General features: G+C 40.4%; 1 protein-coding gene and 1 long non-coding RNA gene across 6 annotated transcripts in view; one reads left to right on the top strand and one right to left on the bottom strand.

Annotated features, from left to right (window-relative positions):
* Positions 1-18087, bottom strand: part of bcr (BCR activator of RhoGEF and GTPase) — a 172708-nt gene that overhangs the window by 58163 nt on the left and 96458 nt on the right. The window contains exons 1-3 of one of the 3 annotated variants that reach the window (XM_057818082.1): positions 12651-12857; positions 11284-11388; positions 10877-11062 (exon numbers count right to left, since the gene is read on the bottom strand). In XM_057818082.1, the coding sequence (XP_057674065.1) occupies positions 10877-11062; positions 11284-11388; positions 12651-12791 (432 nt within the window). In that variant the 5' untranslated portion in view covers positions 12792-12857. Of the gene's footprint in view, positions 1-10876; positions 11063-11283; positions 11389-11716; positions 11821-12650; positions 12858-18087 lie in introns of those variants that run through there. The other 2 variants (XM_057818083.1, XM_057818080.1) reach the window with 2 other exon arrangements.
* LOC130905069 (uncharacterized) lies at positions 10068-16872 on the top strand. 3 transcript variants are annotated; one of them, XR_009061021.1, is made up of 4 exons: positions 10068-10224; positions 10880-11091; positions 11497-12027; positions 12620-12842. It is a non-coding gene; the product is annotated as an uncharacterized LOC130905069 (long non-coding RNA). The 3 variants fall into 3 exon arrangements; XR_009061022.1 differs by lacking the exon at positions 12620-12842 and adding an exon at positions 16777-16872 and having other exon boundaries at positions 10880-12027; XR_009061020.1 differs by having other exon boundaries at positions 10880-12027.

The raw sequence follows: 18087 nt of genomic DNA, 5'->3' as shown, positions 1-18087 counted from the left end.
CTCTATTTCCTTAACGACAATAAGCTGTAGAGAAAATAAACACAATCAGATGGAAGTAAACAATACTTGTAACTGATCCCGCGGAGTACTACATTATTATTATTATTTTTTTTTTTTTTTTTTTGTAGAAGGTAGTAAGACTTAGTACAGCAATAATACATCACCATAAAAGAGGTAAGAGCAGAGGCAATTTTATGATGCTTGTCTCAGGGGCACACAAGTACCAATTTAACTGCAAAAAGGAGAAAGCGTAACTGTCTATCAAAGATACTAACTCACTAACTAAATAAATAATAAATGAATAAAACAAGGCATGGCTACACTGTGTCACCTTCATATTTATGAGTAAATGATCCAAAAACTGAGTAGTTTTGTTAAGAAAAAAGCTTCTATTACTCCACTACTTTGGGCTACACAAAGAGTCGTTCCATTTTTTCTCTTTATTCTACAATCACAATCAAGCGTCTTATCAATGTGATCGGGGTCTAATGTCTTTATTGATTTGGCTTCCCGCTGTCCACTGCAAACATTTTTACTCATAGTGTACAGACTGGTCTTTCCTCATCTCCTACTATTTTATGTGTAGTCTTATTATGTTCAAAAATATTGCGCACACTCTGAAAATGAGAGTGCCACTGCCACCTACTGAGTGGGTGTGCAAGTACACTTTATTCTCGTACGGCAAAACGTACGTTTCCCCGAGGTCACATACACCACCCCCGGTACGGCTTTGATTTAAAACACCCTTATTTGATATTACTACGTTTAAGTATTTTCTTAAGGCATTTTCAGTATGTTCTGTCTGTACGCATCTGAACAAAACGGGCTGAAAGCGCACGGTGGTATTTTGGGAGTCAAATTCGCCTATTGTAGATGTTTTGCCAGTGTAGCACATTGTGGCAGAACACCGGGTTTGTCATACTTTCGTCTTGTCTCATCCCGTCTTTCCTCTTCATTTTGCTTTTGCTGTTCATTTTGTGAAATATCGACAGTGTCGCAATGCTCAATAATGTTCCTCTTGGGTTCAAATTGAAAGGGTTGAACAGATAACATGTTTATGTCGCTAGAGTCATACTCAGCGTAACACAGTGACGTCACCACCCTGCGACGTCAACAACAATAGGAACCTAATAGTTAAACTAATTTCATAAATTGTACAAAACCAAAAACATCAAAAGGGGTTTTAATATCAAACTATTTTAATCCATAATGTTTATCTTTGAAGAATTACAAGTCTTTCTATCCGTGGATCCCTTTAAGTATCAAACAGGGATTCAAATACTTACTTCCCGAACTTTATGAATGTACAAAATACAGAAGCCAAAAACATGTTCAATACACGAGTATTGAGGAATAAGATAGAAGATACCCTCACGCAGTCATTAGAAATGCAACAAAACAATTATTGCGGTCCTTACAGCATTCAAGACCATCTGTTCAAATACACTGTGAAACAATTTGGAGGGGAAATGTGTTGTTACAGGTCTGAAAGATGTTTTATACTAACTTTTGGGTGCAAAATCCACAACCGGTGGGATTTTTTTCTCTATAATGTCAATTTTTTTTCACCCCACGACTTACAAAATTGTTATTATATGTACAAAACACTGCAGTCATGCCTGCCTCTTTCATGTCCTTGTATTTCAATATTTGAAATTATTTATAAAACAAGCACATATGATAATTGCAGTTTTTTTTTTTTTTTATTGGGGGGGGGGGGGAATAATATCGTTCAAAAACTAGAATAGAGAAAAACTGAAATTAGTCAAGGATTCCGCGCCCATGAATTAGTCAAAAACAGCTGTCAAACCTAAAACAAAAATTGCATTCCCCAGCAACCCCCGAGAAACTTATAAACAGCATGTAGTGAGATGTATCCCACATCTGCAGAGAAACATTATAAAGCCTTCACTATAGTGGACAGGCTTCCTGCTTTATTCAGTAGCGTAAAAGCCTCATTTTGCAGTTTTGGATGAAGCGTATTCTCAGAGGGGTAGCAGCGACGGTGTAATTCAACCCTATTTTCAGCCTTCAAACACGTGCGTTTGACACTCACTCTCATGACCTGTCACCAGTGCTTTGCCTCGTCTTCTTTTCTCCCCAAACCCTCCTTCTGGTTCTGATGTTTCATGATTCCTAAGCCTGTCAAAGCTATGAGCCTTAAATCCACTTGCCATCCTTACTCGGCTCGAGATGACTCTTTAAAATCTCCACCTCCGTTTCTCGCTTCTTGGGCTCCCATCTAATCTTATCCTCTAATACAGCCACTGTTGTGTAGGCTTCGACTCTTATTTTAATGGTAAAATGAGCATATAAGTAGTTGCTGAAGGAAGAGAGAAAATCTTTGCAAAGAAATGCATGTCAGCAAGTACATGGTGCATTAATGTATACACAGAGCGTAAACACGTTTATGTTTCGAAAAGGAATCCATGATTACATGCTGGGTAGCTTAAAAAGGTTTTAAGGCCGACTGTAATTATGTCATGTTTGAGTATAAAAAGGTAAAATTTTTGCTCTAGGCTAACTCCAACCGGTACTTTGCGCTATAGTTACATAAGTGCTCAGCTGATACCAACCTTGAGCTGTAAATAATACAGTACAGTCAAAGCAATACAGACTCCCCAGTCTAAGATGGAATAGCTCAATTGGAATGTACGGTCGTCTAATAAAGACATAATTATAGTAAATATTTGTAAGACTAACACATCAGGGTCATTAACCCCTAGATGCATAAGTGGGTCAAAAATGACCCGGTGAGGTTGTTTTCTTGAAATATCTTCGGAATGAAAAATTGTTATCAATTCATATTCCAGGCCATTCAAATTTTTGATGAACTTTTTATATATTTGAAGAGATTGTCATTTTTGTATTGCTACCTTAAGCTTCCACAATTGAGTCAAAAATGACCAACATGCATTTTCTATGGAATCCAATGGGAATCTTTCATTCTTATGAACTTTGGCTGCCAGGAATAAATTTACCGTGGACCACACAGACTAGGTATGTAAAAAAGTGACATCCCATAAGAAGAGTATTTTACACAGCAACAATATGTGTACTGTAAGTGTTATGTGCATATAGTATTTTGTGTGTGTGTCTTTCATCACTCTTTATTATTATTTATGAACAAATTAACCTACTTTGTAACTAGCTAGCTAACTAAGTCTAGGTTCATACCGCAGGTCCTAATGCACAATTATGATTTTTTTTGTCATATCTGTTTTATTGGCGTACCCGTTCAGACTGCCTTTGTCCTTTGAGCCTGTTCAAGTATCACAAATTCGCTCTAATTCGCAGTCCGAGATGCGCTGAACAAACTGGCCCGCATGCTCAGGAGCATAGGAGCAGAGAGAAAACCGAGCATTGTCAGGCTTATTCTCAACCCATATTATTTTTTTGTGACTGTTGTCAAGCCCGCTCCTTCCCAAAAAGCCACGTTCAAGCTAGGCGCTAACGCTAATGCGCAGATGCAACGCTACCGTAGCACCCTGTCTCTCTCGCCCTTTGCTCATGTTAATTGCTGCATGAATTGCAATTTGGGGGACTTGACAGTTCGGACCGCAGCCACATTCTGGAAAAAAATGTGGCCAGATGGGATTTTAACCACATATAAAAGTGACCTGGATCGAATTTGAAAATGGTCTACTTTTATGCGACTTTTTCTGTTCAGTCGAAACACGAAAAAAATCGGATTTGTGGTAGATTTACAAGTGAAATGGTCCTACAGATGTTGGCTGATGGAGAGCCAGTGACCGGGTTGTCCGAAATTTCTGATGATGAGGACCCAGACTATTGTCCAGGTGGCAGGGGCAGTTGTCCACCTGGAAATCCAACTGAACAGGATCAATCTGACTCATAAGATTCCACTTATGTGTCCTCTGAAGAAGAAAGTTTCCAAATCATGGCCAACAGAATGAGTTGGTAGGGCTTTTACTAGAGAGAATTACCACCCACCCAGGGCAGAACACAGAGACACAATATCCTCAGAAATCAGACGGTGCCACCACAAGGGCTGAGCACTGCCGTCTCACCAAAAAGATGCATGGGAGCTCTTCATCATTGATGATAAAATACAAGGAAAGATGAAGTCTAATGCTGTTCTGTTTTTTTTGTTTTTTTTCCCCCAAAAATGTTAATTATATCATAAAGATATTTCAAGCATGAAATCATTCTTGTGTGGCCCTAAATATCATAGTAATTAATATACAAGTGATTATTCTTCACCAAAATGGCATTACATTGGTTGTAATATGGGTCATTTTTGACCCACTTATGGAAGAGTGTAAGGTCCAGTAACTTGTGCATCTAAGGGGTTAAGTGCATATTCACACGGGGAAATGCCTTAGTTCGCTTTCTTTGGTTCTCGCCAAAATACATTTGGTCCGGACTTTTTTGATGTGGTTCCTTTTCACATTGCAATTGGAGCAAGCAACAAAAATCGTTCAATCATTGGACAAAACGGTCTAGGTGGGGTAACACGGTAAAATAAGGAAGTAAACAATCACGGAGCTTGAGAGTACTGCAAACGTGCTCATAATGCTTTGCTCTATCCAATTACAAGCATTTGTGGGAAATTTGGAACATCAGAGGCCTTTGATGCCACGTTCATTTTACAAGGACTGTAGAAATTCCGCTCCTCATTGCTAAACGTTGAACCCCGACTCATGTTATCTGACCTACCGCTAACCACGGACTGTGATGCTAACCAAACAATATTTCCTTGCTATGGAAGCTTGTTACGTGCAAAATGGTATGTGATTTCAGCTATGGTCCAGACCACGGTGAGGTCGCTTAACACCTCTAGCGAACCGCACAACGGTCCACTTGGAAGCGAACAGAGACCACTTTTGTGGCGAGGTCTCGGACCGGCTGTTTGGTCCGCACCAGAGTTCGCTGGTTTGTATTCACACCAGCCCAAAAGATGCGCACCACAAACTTTTATTTGGTTCTGACGGTATGATAGCATTTAAGCTAAAATATCACGGTTTCATGGTATCACGGTATTGCACTTACAGCTCTAAAACGTGTTACTCTGAGATATCTGGGTTAAAAAAACAAAACAAAAAAACAACACTTTTTTTTCCATTGAACAGGATTTTTCCTTTCAAAACATATTAGCAAATTGGAACATAAGTATAATATTAAATTGAAATAGACAAAAAAATAACTGAAATATTCTATATAAAATTGAAATGAATGCAGTCCTTTAAGTGAGCCTTAACCCACAGCCACAGCTCAACATTATTAGCATCAGAACAAAAATGATTGAATTATATTCCATAATAAGCACGTGTGTATGACTCGTATCATGTTTACATTATACACACACTCGCTTTCTCAACACAGTTAGTTGCCAGAGAGAATCGTTTTACCACCGCTAGACACACTAAACACGCTGGAGTTAACACTCCTCGCCGGTGGGAAATGTTCATGACAGTGTTTACTAACCTTTAATTTTGTATAAATGTGAAATCATATTGGAGGTATTGCCTGCTCGGCAGCCACCCTCCGCAAACATGTTTTACATGTCGGTTAGCCCTCCTCCTCTAAGCCGCAGCAGTCTGTAACTTTTCTGTAGCCGAAGTATTCCAATACCAGTGATTTTGTTTTCTTCGAATGGGGGAAAAAGTTCATGAGTTTCACCTCCTCCAGCCATCGTGTAGCACGGCTGATTCACTGAGCAACAACCGGTGGGGGACAGTTGAGCCTTGCAACTGCAAGCGAGGGATTTCTTCTGCATTTTTGGGACATAAAAATACCTAAGACCGCAGGAATGGTATGACGGAAATTTTTTATGGTTTTGAAACTGTGACGTTTTCATACCATGGTATACCTTGAAACCGGTAATCGGTACATGTGTAGTCCGGACCAAACAGGGCAGGTGTGAATACGCCCTAATAAGGCTATAACTAAGGTAATAACTCAATTTGGCAGAATTGCACACAACTTGTGCTGTGATGATGATTTATTCTTGGTAATCTCTAAACTTCATATGTCTGCCACCCTGTAAACCGAGGACCCCCTGTAGAGCCAAACACTATGACAGCTTTCAGCTACAGTTCCAGGTACAATGGGTTTCTAGGACTTTCTAAGAGTCACAAGCCATCAGTTCATTAGATACCAGGTCATATTTCAAAGAGGTCAAGGCCATTAAGCCCCTATAGGCTCTTTTTTCACACTCGCTCAATGGAGATACCAGCTGTAATTATTTTAGTGCTGTGTCGACAATTTTAGACTAAACTGCAACATATCCACATCGTTTACTGTCTGAGTGAAGGTGATCTCATTACAAAGGAAGGTAATGTGACTGCAAGATGGCAGAAAACAAATAGACTACAAGAGAGAGAGATGGAGACAGAGTGAGAGAGCTGTCTTTGAGGCACAAAGCACACTGTGCTGTGATGGTCTCAGCTGCATGAAGCAAAAAGGCAGCATTGTGGAACAAGCTTGCACCTCCCTCTGTTCGTGTGTGTGCTAGAGCATGAGAGACCGGGAGGGTGAGAGCCGAGGGCGAGACAAAAGAAGGGCTGAATGGGGCCAAGAGAAGTGGGTGAGCAGCAGCATTTTGGAGAGAATTAACAACCAATTCATTGAGGGTTAATTGAGCTGCTGTCTAAGTGATTAAGGAGAACGGTGTACATGTGGTTCTGACATCATTGCCGGAAGTAACTAGGGTGCAGACCGCATTACAGAATGATTGATTTCTGCAGGAAAATAATTCTCAATTTTGACTGATAAGGACATAGGTTTGAGGTTTAATCTTTGGTGGGGATGACTTTCAACGGGAAAACTTGTAGTTTCGAAATAAAGTACTCTAATTTTCAAACTATAAATCATCAGTCGTCATGTTTTCCCCCAGCTTTGCTCCGTGGGCCTACTAGCATAGTCTGGTGCGTGGTCTTATAGTGGTTTACTTACTGATTTTTACAAGCCAATGAGCTTCATGGAGTGTGGTGTAAGTACACCGGCAGCTTAAAGTTTTGTACGGCTTATATATGAACAAATACAGTTTTTTTGTTAGATTTGGTGGGTGAGACTTATAGTCAGGTGCACCTTATAATCCAAACACTACAGTACTGTGGTACCTCTACATGCGAAGTTCATTGTTTCCAGGACCTCATTTGTAGGTCGAAATGGTCGTATGTCGAGCAGGATTTTCCCGTAAGAATACATTATAATTCCATTAATTAGTTCCACAGCCCGAAAACCTACATCAAATCCTTCATAAATACTGCTGGTACTATGGCAAATAGCAATTACACAGAGCAAAACACATAAATTATGAATAAATTTGGAATAATAACACCGTATTGGCCCAAATATAAGACGGTGTTTTTTGCATGGAAATAACACTGAAAAAGAGGGGGTCGTCTTATATTCGCAGTCTAGACATTATACCCATTCACGACGCTAGATTGCTCCAGATATCATTGAAGCGATGTTCTGTCATGACAGATCTCAACTACTCTTTTTAGTCTAACCAGTTTGCATTATTTTATTGCAATATTTTTACTTATTCAGATTTGTTTCAAGACTACAGTTAGTTAGACTTCACTTTGATGGTTAATGCAGTTATTGCAATTTTGTTGTTTATCACAATAAATTGGTTTATTTACAGTTGTGGCCAAAAGTTTACATACACTTGTGAAGAACATAATGTCATGGCTCTCTTGAGTTTCCAGTCATTTCTACAACTCTGATTTTTCTCTGATAGAGTGATTGGAACAGATACTTCTTTGTCACAAAAAACATTCATGAAGTTTGGTTCTTTTATGACTTTATAATGGGTGAACAGAAAAAAGCGATCAAATCTGCTGGGTCAAAAATATACATACAGCAGCGCTAATATTTGGTAACATGTCCCTTGGCCATTTTCACTTCAATTAGGCACTTTTGGTAGCCATCCACAAGCTTCTGGCAAGCTTCTGGTTGAATCTTTGACCACTCCTCTTGACAGAATTGGTGCAGTTCAGTTAAATTTGATGGCTTTCTGACATGGACTTGTTTCTTCAGCATTGTCCACAAGTTCTCAATGGGGTTTAAGTCAGGACTTTGGCAAGGCCATTCAAAAACCTTAATTCTAGCCTGACTTAGCCATTCCATTACCACTTTTGATGTGTGTTTGGGGTCATTGTCCTGTTGGAAAACCCAACTGCGCCCAAGACCCAATCTTCGGGCTGATGACGTTAGGTTATCTTGAAGAATTTGAAGGTAATCCTCCTTCTTCATTATCCCATTTACTCTCTGTAAAGCACCAGTTCCATTGGCAGCAAAACAGCCCCACAGCATAATACTACCACCACTGTGCTTGACGGTAGGCATGGTGTACTTGGGGTTAAAGGCCTCACCTTTTCTCCTCCAAACATATTGCTGGGCATTGTGGCCAAACAGCTCGATTTTTGTTTCGTCTGACCACAGAACTTTCCTCCAGAAGGTCTTATCTTTGTCCATGTGATCAGCAGCAAACTTCAGTCGAGCCTTAAGGTGCCGCTTTTGGAGCAAGGGCTTCCTTCTTGCACGGCAGCCTCTCAGTCCATGGAGATGCAAAACACGCTTGACTGTGGACACTGACACCTGTGTTCCAGCAGCTTCTAATTCTTGGCAGATCTGCTTTTTGGTGATTCTCGGTTGAATCTTCACCCTCCTTACCAATTTTCTCTCAGCAGCAGGTGATAGCTTGTGTTTTCTTCCTGATCGTGGCAGTGACAAAACAGTGCCATGCACTTTATACTTACAAACAATTGTTTGCACTGTTGCTCTTGGGACCTGCAGCTGCTTTGAAATGGCTCCAAGTGACTTTCCAGACTTGTTCAAGTCAATGATTGTTCACTGTTCACAATGATTGGCACTAATTTGCATTGGAGAGTTGTTTAAGTGGAGTCCACAATGTTATAATCAGTGTTGTTAATCTTACTGAAAAAAAGTAATTAATTATAGTTACAAATTACTTCTCCCAAAAAGTAATTGCGTTAGTAACTCAATTACCTGAATGTAAGAGTAATTAGTTACTTGGCAAAGTAATTGGTGACAATTACTTTTTTTTTCCTCAAAAAAAAAAAAAAAAAAACATTGGCCACACTATGTGAAGTTTTTTTGTGAAGGTTTTTGGTACAATTGGTCCGAGCCCAATTCTTTACCCTAATTTACCCTTCACCCTGAATCAACTGTTAAAAGTTGTTAAAATTGCTCCCATTATTGCATTAGTTCCCTTCTCTCTACTTTCGACAAATGAAAGTTTTAAAACTATTTCATCATTTAAAAATAGATTCAAGTCAAGATTTTGCCGATTTAGAAGTATTTTAGATAAAAAGTTACTTAGGTTCGTTAGGAAGGTTCTCTACAAAAGAGCCGTAATAAAAGGTCTACTGCTTTAAGATGGCGGCTGTTTACTAACGCATCTAGTGCCGTGTCTGTCATTTTGCATCTAGTTATATCTATATACAGTATATGCAGTGTTGTTAATTTTACTTTAAAATAGTAATTAATTACAGTTACAAATTACTTCTCCCAAAAAGTAATTGCGTTAGTAACTCAGTTACCTGAATGTAAGAGTAATTAGTTACTTGGCAAAGTAACTAGTGATAATTTTTTTTTTTTTCAAAAAAAAAAAAAAAAAAAACAAGAAACAAAAAACAACAAAACAAAACAGGTCACACAATGTAAAGTTTAAAGGATTTGGGGGACAATTGGCCCTAGCCCCTTTACCCTCCACTTAACTAGACACAAGGGTATTGCGATAACTAGCTAGTAACCTTTGCTATGTGTGGAAGTCATTTAAAGTTGTGAATCAACCGTTAAAGTTGTTAAAATTGCTCCCGTTATTGCATTAGTTCCCTTCTGTCTACTTTAAACATGTGTAAGTTTTAAAACTGTTTCATCATTTAAAGATAGATTTAAGTTAAGATTTTGCCGATTTAGAAGCATTTTAGATTAAAAAAAAAAAAAAAAAAAAAGTTACTTAGGTTCGCTAGGAAGGATGTCTACATCAGGGCCTTCCTGAGAGGTCTACTGCTTTAAGATGGCGGCTGTTTAGTAACGCATGTAGTCCTTAAAACATGTTGGCAATGCAGCTGTGTCAGTTTTTGCATCTAGTTCTATAATATGATATCTACCGTGTCATGTGGGCGTAGTTTGTCGGCTATGGCTACAGTCAGGTATTATTGGAGCCACCTAGCATCGCGGTTGCAACGGCGTCTTCCCCACTGCTGCTCTGCTCTCGTCCCCGTGAGTCCGTTTCTCTCAGACTTTTTTTATTCAACCAACTTAGTAACGCATAGTAACGCACGCCTTTCCCGCCTCAGTAACGGTAACGGCGTTGCCAAGATAACGCCAACATACATACATACATAACGCCGTTATATTGTAACGCCGTTATTAACAACACTGGTTATAATTCCCTTAATTTGTAACAATGGTTTAGAACAAGAAGGTCAAAAGTGGCTGTATTGTTTTTGTTAAAAGCTACATTACTAAATCTCTTTGCAATAGATGAAAGGACTGCATTGTGTGTTGTGGATAGGTGGTGTCGTATAACCTCACCCACTTGTTTGTAAAATCTTTCTCCATGATATGTACATTTTCGTCATCAAAGAAGTTTTTCTTTTGAGTAGAGTAGGCAGCTGATTTCTAATGTAAAGAGTTAGCTATTCAGTGTTTTGATATTATGCAATACTGTATTTCCAAGAATAAAAGAAAAACTGCCGAGTGTTTCTGTTTTAGTTTACAGTGTTCAAGGAAATCAGAGATCAGATCATTAGCTTGGACTTCCTCAGTGTCTGTCTTGTCAACATTTTCCAGGATCAGCCTCATTACTCTGATAAGCAAGTTGTGCAAGTTCATACACATACAAACGTTAGATATCTTTCATTCTCCCTACCAGTTTTTGGAAGAGATCCCCAACTCTCTGGTGGTGGCTCCACTGCTGGACGCGAGGCAGGAGTCCATCGTAGAACTCCTTGTGGATCTCGTAGAGCTCAGGCACTTTGAAGAAGATAGTTTCGATCTGGGATATGGAAAGCACAGGCTGCGACGTTGTGGCCGCCGCTTTCAAAGGCTTCATTGGCTGAAAGGTAGAGAAGGTGCAAGAAACAGGTCAGAATATGCTTGCGGTTTATGTTCCTTATTGACATTTTGATGTCAGTCAAAGGTTTCTTTCAAAAGGGTTTCAATCACAACATGTTGTACAGAGAGGAGCCAGAAACAGAAAAGTTTTAAAATAACTACAGCAGACTAGATGAGTAACAGATCTCTTGCTAAATAGAGGAAATGAGTACTGTGTCTCACCAGTAGCAATGCCTCCAGGTGACTGAGGTATGTTTCTTCGCTGGCCAAAATCCCAGACAGGACCCACTTCCTCATTTCCAAACCTTTCTCCAGGTCACATTCCGTCTGAAACAAACACCATCCATTAAAAGACATGCTTTTTTGACAAAACATCCAGGATTAACATTGTTCAATAAAAGCTAGACATAATCAGCAAGCCTCTTTTTTTTCTAGAAACCCTCCATTACTCCCCTGCCGTAGGGCCGGTCAAAGATTCCTGAGGAGAATGAACACGACGTAAAACAGAGACACTGAAAGCAAGATTCCTCCGGCTGCCTTGCTTTGCCTTGAACTTTGAAATAACGCAAACAGGCAGGATGTCCCAGAGGAGTAGGAAGGTTGGTGTATAAATACCTGTGAGTGACTGAATGAGAAAGAGTATAGACACACTCACACACAACGTAGGTCGGAAGCATCCCATCCTTTAGGCTACGAGGAAGAGGAAAGAGGCAGGATGAAAGAGAATGAAATGGAGAACAGGGCAGACACATGCACACACGTAAACAAACACACAAAAGAAAGAATAGCAGACATCTTCAAAAACCCGGCAGCATTTTGTCTTTTCAGTTGGGAGTGAAAAGAGAGATGGAGCACAAGTTTCGAAAGAGGACTGACAACTGAAGTTGTAAGCCCCCTGCTAAGGTTTACTGCTGGCACTGTCTACAGAAACCAGAAGATTTACTGCTGAAAAATGTTTATATCTATGTAAGTATTGAGTATGCACACATTCTGAAATATACCAGAAGTAATACAAAAGGACTTTGTTCATATTTGGTTACACATCACTTAAGGTGCATGTTGTTGGGTCGGGAGGTCAAGAATTTCTGCCTATCGGAAACATTTCTGAAAACGCGTCTGTTCATTTTCTGCCTGTTACCTCATCGTCGGGCTAATTCAGATAATATCTGTCACCTGCACAAGGTTTCATTCAGCTAATGGTTGCACCGCCGACTCTACGGAAATCTCCAATAACAACACAAAAGGTTCTTGATTTATTGTTCATCGCTTCAGAATTCTTTTTATCACGTGACCGATCAAAAAATCCAACAATTCCTAGAAATGAAAGTCAATTAAATTCATACATCAACTTATCTTCCCTTGCCTAACAGCGTTTTCCCACCTGTAAACAAACGAACAAAAAACTTGTAACACTTGCATTTATGCGGTGCCATCCAACACGGACTGATTAACAACAGGCTAGCAGCAGCAGTATTTGTAGTAAAAATGATTAAATTTCATATTTACAATCATCATCGTAATATCAACAGCAAAGGCAACAAGTTGTTTCATGTGCCAGATTTTAGGTTTCGTATTTCTGGAGAACATACCTTCCATAAGACATCGGCAGCATGACTACACGAACGCCTGTACAGACTGCAGTTTCGACGTCTCCCTCCCGTGTTATCAGCACCCATTGGCTTGTGGTACGGAGCATTGAGGCACTGGCTTGGTTCTACACCCGCCTTCATGAAGACAAAATTCCCGTGTTCGTGTATGAGGACACATCAAACTTTGTGGCTGTGCAGGTACTGGAATGCCTCAGAGCTTTTCAGGTTCCTGATGGTGTTTCCATCCACTGCCATAGAGTCAATAAAATACAATAATATTTTACTTGTGGTAACCCTCGGCCACTTCTTTATGTTGTTTTCCCATGTCGAGATGGCAGAAGGATGCGGTATTTCCAAATCGTGTTTTTTTTCAGGGTTTTTAGTGAGTGATGCCACTCCAGCGCCATTGAAGTCAATGGTAAAAAAATGATTGACACTGGATGACTTTTTTAATCATTCACTCCCAGCCATTTTCACCAGAGCAAGGCCCTTCGCCCCCGGCCGTTTTACTGGATTTTGACTGATTTTGCAAGGCCCACAGAAAATTCTTTACTATTGCTATATAAACATGGAACCCACCAAAAGAAAGACTCTCTTTTTTTAGCAGCAAAATAAAGTGAGTTCATATCTTTTTCCATTCTTTAAAATCTGCATTAGAAAATAGCTTAGTTTGAGCAATTTTCCCCAATTTCTGATGAAAAAACAGAGAAATTGAGCTTTTTGTGAAAGCAAACATTTCAAACATAACTTTGACAGCTATTTTTTGCTTTAGTTACATCCCAAACATCTGAATAATGTTTTCCTTTTACAAAACATCATAGTGAACATAACAAATAGAGCTTTTGATATCAAAGTAACAACTTATTTACACATAACTAACTGAGAGATGACGCCGAGATGACGCTGCTGTCGCCGCGTCAGCCGGGTAAACTTTTCCCTCATCGTTGCCTGTCTCATAAAGATGGATTTTTTTTTTTGTCTCTGCGGGATCTGCTCGGCGAGCCCGCTGCACTGGTGATTCCAGTCGTTCTGCTCGGTCGTCTAGCACCTGGCATCCCGGGCGTCCTCTCGGTTGTTCTGCTCGGTCGTCCGCCGCCTGGTATCATTCCGCCAGCACTCCGACCGTGCGGCCCACCCCTTCATTGCTGTTGAATCGGGTTTCGGGTCTTACCAAATGCGCTACAGCCCTCCAGTGGCCAGTTTTATTGCTTTAAAATGGATTTTAAGCTTTGTACTTTGGTCCTCAGTTGAATCAGGACCAAGAGATGTCTTTTATGAAAAAAAAAAAACGTAAAAGACGTATAAATACGTCTTTGGGACACTGAAACAATTAAAAATAGAACGTATTTATACGTTTTTAGGAGCAAATGAGTTAAGCATTACGTTCTATTCGTCCGCTGTACAATATGTCCCTGATGAAGTGGTCAACAAATTTACATTAAGTAACAGTTATTTTAAAATGTATATCTTATGTCCAAAATCCTTTATTGAATAACTATTGAACTGCAGTTTTTCCATTTTCTTATAAGCACATCCTTTTTTCTTAAACCCCATTACTTGAAATGGTGTTAAATGGTGTTAAACTTATATACAGTGGCTTATTATAATATGAACACCCGTGCCAACTGTGCTGCATTTTTAATGTCATCATTATGGTTATACTCTAAGTGGTTCAGCGTTTCTATGTAGTATTTGGTGTAAAACCCTTTACAAACCACTACGGCAAAGCATAAATTAAAAAAAACAAACCTTTTTTTTCTACCTTCCATCTATGTTTACATTAGCGTTGATGGTTTATTCATACAGTCATTCTTCTCTTGTTATTCTTAAGTGAAGAGTAAGTGTATTATCGTTCTACACTGCATGTAACAATCCCTTGAGTAAGGCCCCAATTGGACATAAAGTATAAACATTCTGAGACAAGTAAAATGGAAAGGATTTTGAAGTTGAATAAGTAACGTATCAGTGATTGGTGATGGCTTTTAAAAGTATTAAACCACCCTATCAGAGTGAGGTTAAAAGGAAACACCAAAGAAAGCACTGACCTGAGATTCTTTGTGAAAGAGTGAAAAATGAATTGAACCCTTGCTTAGCTAAATGACTTAGCTGGAGCTATATGCAGTATGAGATTACCTCAATATAACTGCAACAGCTGGAAAAGAAACACAAGAGTCCACTTCAAACATTGAGAAAATCCAAAGCAAAGTACAAAGAGGGAAACATCCAGCTGTAATAAAAGGAGCCCAGACACAGACGAGGATATACCCACATCTCCAGACATATCATCTTTTATTCATCGACCATGACGCTAATGAGTCTATCTTGGCTTCACACTGAGCTTTCTTTCACGGAAAGGGCCTAATAGAACAGCATTTTTAGCTATATTTAGGTTTTTGTACCAATGTTATAACTTGTGCACCTACTTTATTTTGGAACCATGGTTTTCTGCAGTACACAGAACATATTTGGTCAGTGGTGCAGACTCTATCGCAATCGCCAAAACACATGATGACTGCGTCACTGTACTGTAAATCCCCTTTCACACACATATCGCGTTAAGTTCCTGTGTAAGGTGACATGGAATTTACTTGCATCATTGCTTTCACACATGGAGAGATATCCCGGGAATGACGTGGGTCGGACACTTTCACAGAGTTGTCCTGTGTTGTCCACTCGCCGCTCTCTGTGCGGGGAGGGCTCCTAGCGCGATTTTATAACCCAGACATTATGTAACTTTTGGTCAACATTAGCGGTCACATTCTGTTGGTCGGATCGTGTTTTGTTACAGAGGTTATGGGACCGTTCCTGACCTCGTACCTGCAGCCAATTAAAGCTCATCAAGACTGTATTTAAGTCCAGGTGATCCAAGAGAAGGGTGCCGAGATATTAACTTGCTGGGCGCTACTTGACACGATGTACTTTCGGATTTCGTGAATTTGCTAGCTTGTTCGTCTGCCACCCTTAATTTGAAATCCCCTACATTGTGCTGGTATTTGAGTGTATTTGTTTTGATGTCTTATTGGCAGTCTGCCTACCGCCTAGGTTAGTATTACTGATCCCCGTCGATCTACAGTATCGGACCCATTGTGTTATTACCCCTTTTCCGTGATCGTGTGTATTTTTGTTTGTATTAAATAAACCCCTGAACGTATCCCTCCGTTGTTTTCTGCTTTGAGGTAAAATCTTGTTTCTGCAGTTGCAGACCCTAACATCGGCAAAAAAATAAACCACACATTTCCAAAGATGGACGATGAACTCTCTCCCCGGCTTTACAATCCAGTAGCAATTTAATTTCGTTATGTTTTTAGTTTAATTTCCCTATTTCCAGCTTGCTATGTTGATAATTGCGATGTTTGTTTAACGCTTTTCGCCATACTGCGAAGAAAGAGGAAGTGACAACCAGCCCGCCATGTTATTTTCGTCATTAGCTATCTTCTTGTCACCCGTGAATTGGACACTTCCTTTCACAAACACCGCTTCCCGGGAAAGTCCCGGACATCATACTAAGACACGACTCGGTAAATGTCCGCGTCATCTTGGTGTCAGTCGACCCGGGGAATTCACATATAAGGGCTGCCCTTTTAAATGCCGTGTTTTAAACAGTGTTCAGGTGTACTGTATACGGAAGGGGCAGTGTTTTATGCTCCTGAATGAAGTGGACCGCTTGGATGTGTGTGGAAGCGAACGTTTTATATATTCAATTTTTGAATCCCACGCCATGAAAATGAGTTACTTCCGGCTCCAGTCTCGGGTTAGGACGAATGCGAATGTGACGTCACCCGGGTCAGCATCTCACAATACAGCATTGCTTTATAGCAGGGGTGGGCAAACCGGTCCTCGAGGGCCGCAGTGGGTCCTGGTCTTTGTTCCAACTGATCCAGCACAGAGCTTTTAACCAATGAGGTTTCAATGGAAACAAGAAGCACCTGACTTTAATCAACTGATTGCACTTATAACACACCAGATTGGCGAAAAGGTGTCCTCTTGGTGGGTTGCAGCAAAAACCCGCACCCACAGCGGCCCTTTGTGGAATAGTTTGCCCACCCCTGCTTTAAAGTATGCAGATGGACTTCAGATTCAGCTGATTTTGCGGATTAATTCGTTTAATTTTTTTGTATTACGCCAGCAAAACAGCTGCAGGCTTTTGTAGCTGCACCAGGGAGAGGCGTGTTAGAAAGTTCCCGTTCACCCCGAGATCAGCCAAAACAAGTGTGTGAAAACTGCGGGACCATTGGACTTACGAGGAAGTGAGTAAACATCGTGTTTTGTATTATTTCAAATACTGAGATCATGACACACGTTTTAATACGAAGGTGGCTTGCATTTTGTGGCTGACATGCTCCTTGTCCACCAAGAATGACACTCGGCTGATGACCAGCGGCTTGTTGCACCCAACCACCCCACCGCTGGGAGAGCGCTATACTCGGCTTATCGCATCTTCATGTGCCCGGTGTTCTGTCAAATGTTTCACCCCATCAGAAATTGCAACTTTGTGTTAAAAATGGCCGCAAATACAGCGACTACAAACTAAACACAACAAACTTTCTTTAAATAAAGGAATATTTACCTAAGTTTGATCATGGACGGACATGTAGAAAAGCTCTCCTCAGACAAACCCTGCCATGTTAGCTGCACAACAACTGCAAGCCGCTCTCACACCGTTTACATCCTTCACCGTGTAGTTAAGCATTATTTTACGCCATATTTGTGTTGACAATGTGGCAGCTACGCACTCCTCTGACGACGGCCGGTTTGTTCATTCTGCAGCTGCTTCCCCGGCAAACGAGCTCTCTTGCCCACAGCAGGGGAACGAGTCCGACGAGCTGTAACTTGCTCGCCGCCAGGCGGGTTGTCGATCGGCGAAGACAATCGACATGCCGGCCGGCAAGTGATATGATCCTGGGTAGTTTTGTGTGATTTTTCGCTTCGAAAGCCGAGAATAAGACTGAAACAGCACTCGGTTCATGTTAGCATGTCGGCTAGCTGTGAATCCTCCTGTTTGTTCACGCTTTCAGAAATGACAAAAAACTCTGGTAGAATAAAATATAGTTTGGGAGGTGCAAGACGTGGACAGTTTTGACCATTGTGAAGTAATTTCGCAATCTCGTACTAAATAAATGCATTTCTAATATTTGATATTCCATTTAGCACAAGACTTTGACACAAGAAATTGCAACTTTGTGTTAAAAATAGCCGCGAATACAGCGACTACAAACTAAACACAACAAACTTTTTAAATAAAGGAATATTTACCTACGTTTGATCATGGGCGGACATGTAGAAAAGCTCTCCTCAGACAAACCCTGCCATGTTAGTTGCACAACAACTGCAAGCCGCTCTCACACCGTTTACATCCTTCGCCGTGTAGTTAAGCATTATTTTACGCCATATTTGTGTTGACAATGTGGCAGCTACGCACTCCTCTGACGTCGGCCGG

This window comes from Corythoichthys intestinalis, chromosome 17, assembly GCF_030265065.1.
Source record: "Corythoichthys intestinalis isolate RoL2023-P3 chromosome 17, ASM3026506v1, whole genome shotgun sequence".
NCBI lineage: Eukaryota > Metazoa > Chordata > Actinopteri > Syngnathiformes > Syngnathidae > Corythoichthys > Corythoichthys intestinalis.
This window is presented reverse-complemented; position numbering and strand designations above follow the sequence as displayed.